We start from the raw sequence: 1,116 nt of genomic DNA, 5'->3' as shown, positions 1-1,116 counted from the left end.
TCCCTGGGAAGGGGTGGCCCCGCTGGGGATCCCCCAGGGTGGCTCACCCTCGCCTGCCCCCCAGAAACCCCCAGGAGGTTCGTTGGAAGCTGTCAAGCGCCGAGACCTACTCCCGGATGAGGTTGAAGCTGGTGCCCAACCTGAATTTTGACCAGCACTTGGAGGCCAGCGCCCTACGGGACAACCTGGGTGAGGCTGATGGGAATGGGGCACCCAGGGGTCCTCCCATTCCACGGGCAAGGGGGTGCCACCAGTTGAATGCGCGTGATGGGGTTGAGCTGGGAGCTGTCATGGACCCCACTGGGGTTGGGGGGTAGGATGGGGAACTCTTGCAGGACTCGTCCCCCAGCTGTGGGTGGCTGGGGGTGTCTGCTGACCCCCTCCTCATTTCAGGAGCCAACCACCTCCACAACCCTACCGAATCCCTCCCCCTTGCCATGGCCAAGGAGGCCAAGGTGAGCGAGCTGGAGGATGACCAACTGGCTGAGGAGGACCTCCCCGTCCTGGACAACCAGTGAGTGTCCCCATCCCCTGCTATGGCACTGGCTAGCCCACCTGGGGGTGTCACCGGGGTCTCCTCACCCCCGCTGTCACCCAGAGCTGAGCCCAAGGAGCAGAACCAGCGGGAGAAGCTGGTGGTCTCGGAGGACTGCGAGCTCATCACGACGGTGGCTGTTATCCCCGGCCGCCTGGAGGTGACAACCCAGCACATCTACTTCTACGACGGCAGCAGCGAGAAGGAGGAGACGGAGGGAGGTAACGGCACGGTGCTCCTTGGGAGGGGGGTCCCTGCAGCAAGGTGGGGTGAGGAACCCCCCACCCATCCCATCTCCTCCAGAAGCCCATCATGCCGGGTGCTGGCCATTTTGGGGGTGGGCTCCTCCCAGCCCCAGGGCGATGCTGGCCTCCATCCCTGCCTCAGGAATTGGGGTCCGGGTAGACAATGGTGCCCAGGGGGCTCTGTGCCAACCCCCCCCATCTCGGCAGGGATCGGCTATGACTTCAAGCGTCCCTTGTCCCACCTGCGTGAGGTCCACCTACGCCGCTACAACCTGCGCCGCTCCGCGCTCGAGCTCTTCTTCATCGACCAGGCCAACTACTTCCTCAACTTCCACA

The 1,116-nt window shown here is 64.3% G+C and overlaps 1 protein-coding gene across 1 annotated transcript in view; it reads left to right on the top strand.

Moving 5' to 3' along the window:
* NBEAL2 (neurobeachin like 2) overlaps positions 1-1,116 on the top strand; it is a gene marked incomplete at both ends in the record, with an annotated part of 21,230 nt that overhangs the window by 13,586 nt on the left and 6,528 nt on the right. Inside the window, 2 exon segments of the mRNA XM_035895640.1 lie at positions 394-514; positions 599-756. Of these exon segments, the coding sequence (XP_035751533.1) occupies positions 394-514; positions 599-756 (279 nt within the window).

This window comes from Egretta garzetta, unplaced genomic scaffold (genome assembly GCF_000687185.1).
Source record: "Egretta garzetta isolate BGI_Z169 unplaced genomic scaffold, ASM68718v1 scaffold275, whole genome shotgun sequence".
NCBI lineage: Eukaryota > Metazoa > Chordata > Aves > Pelecaniformes > Ardeidae > Egretta > Egretta garzetta.
The sequence above is the reverse complement of the archived record's forward strand: the minus strand, read 5'-3'. Positions and strand labels throughout refer to the sequence as shown.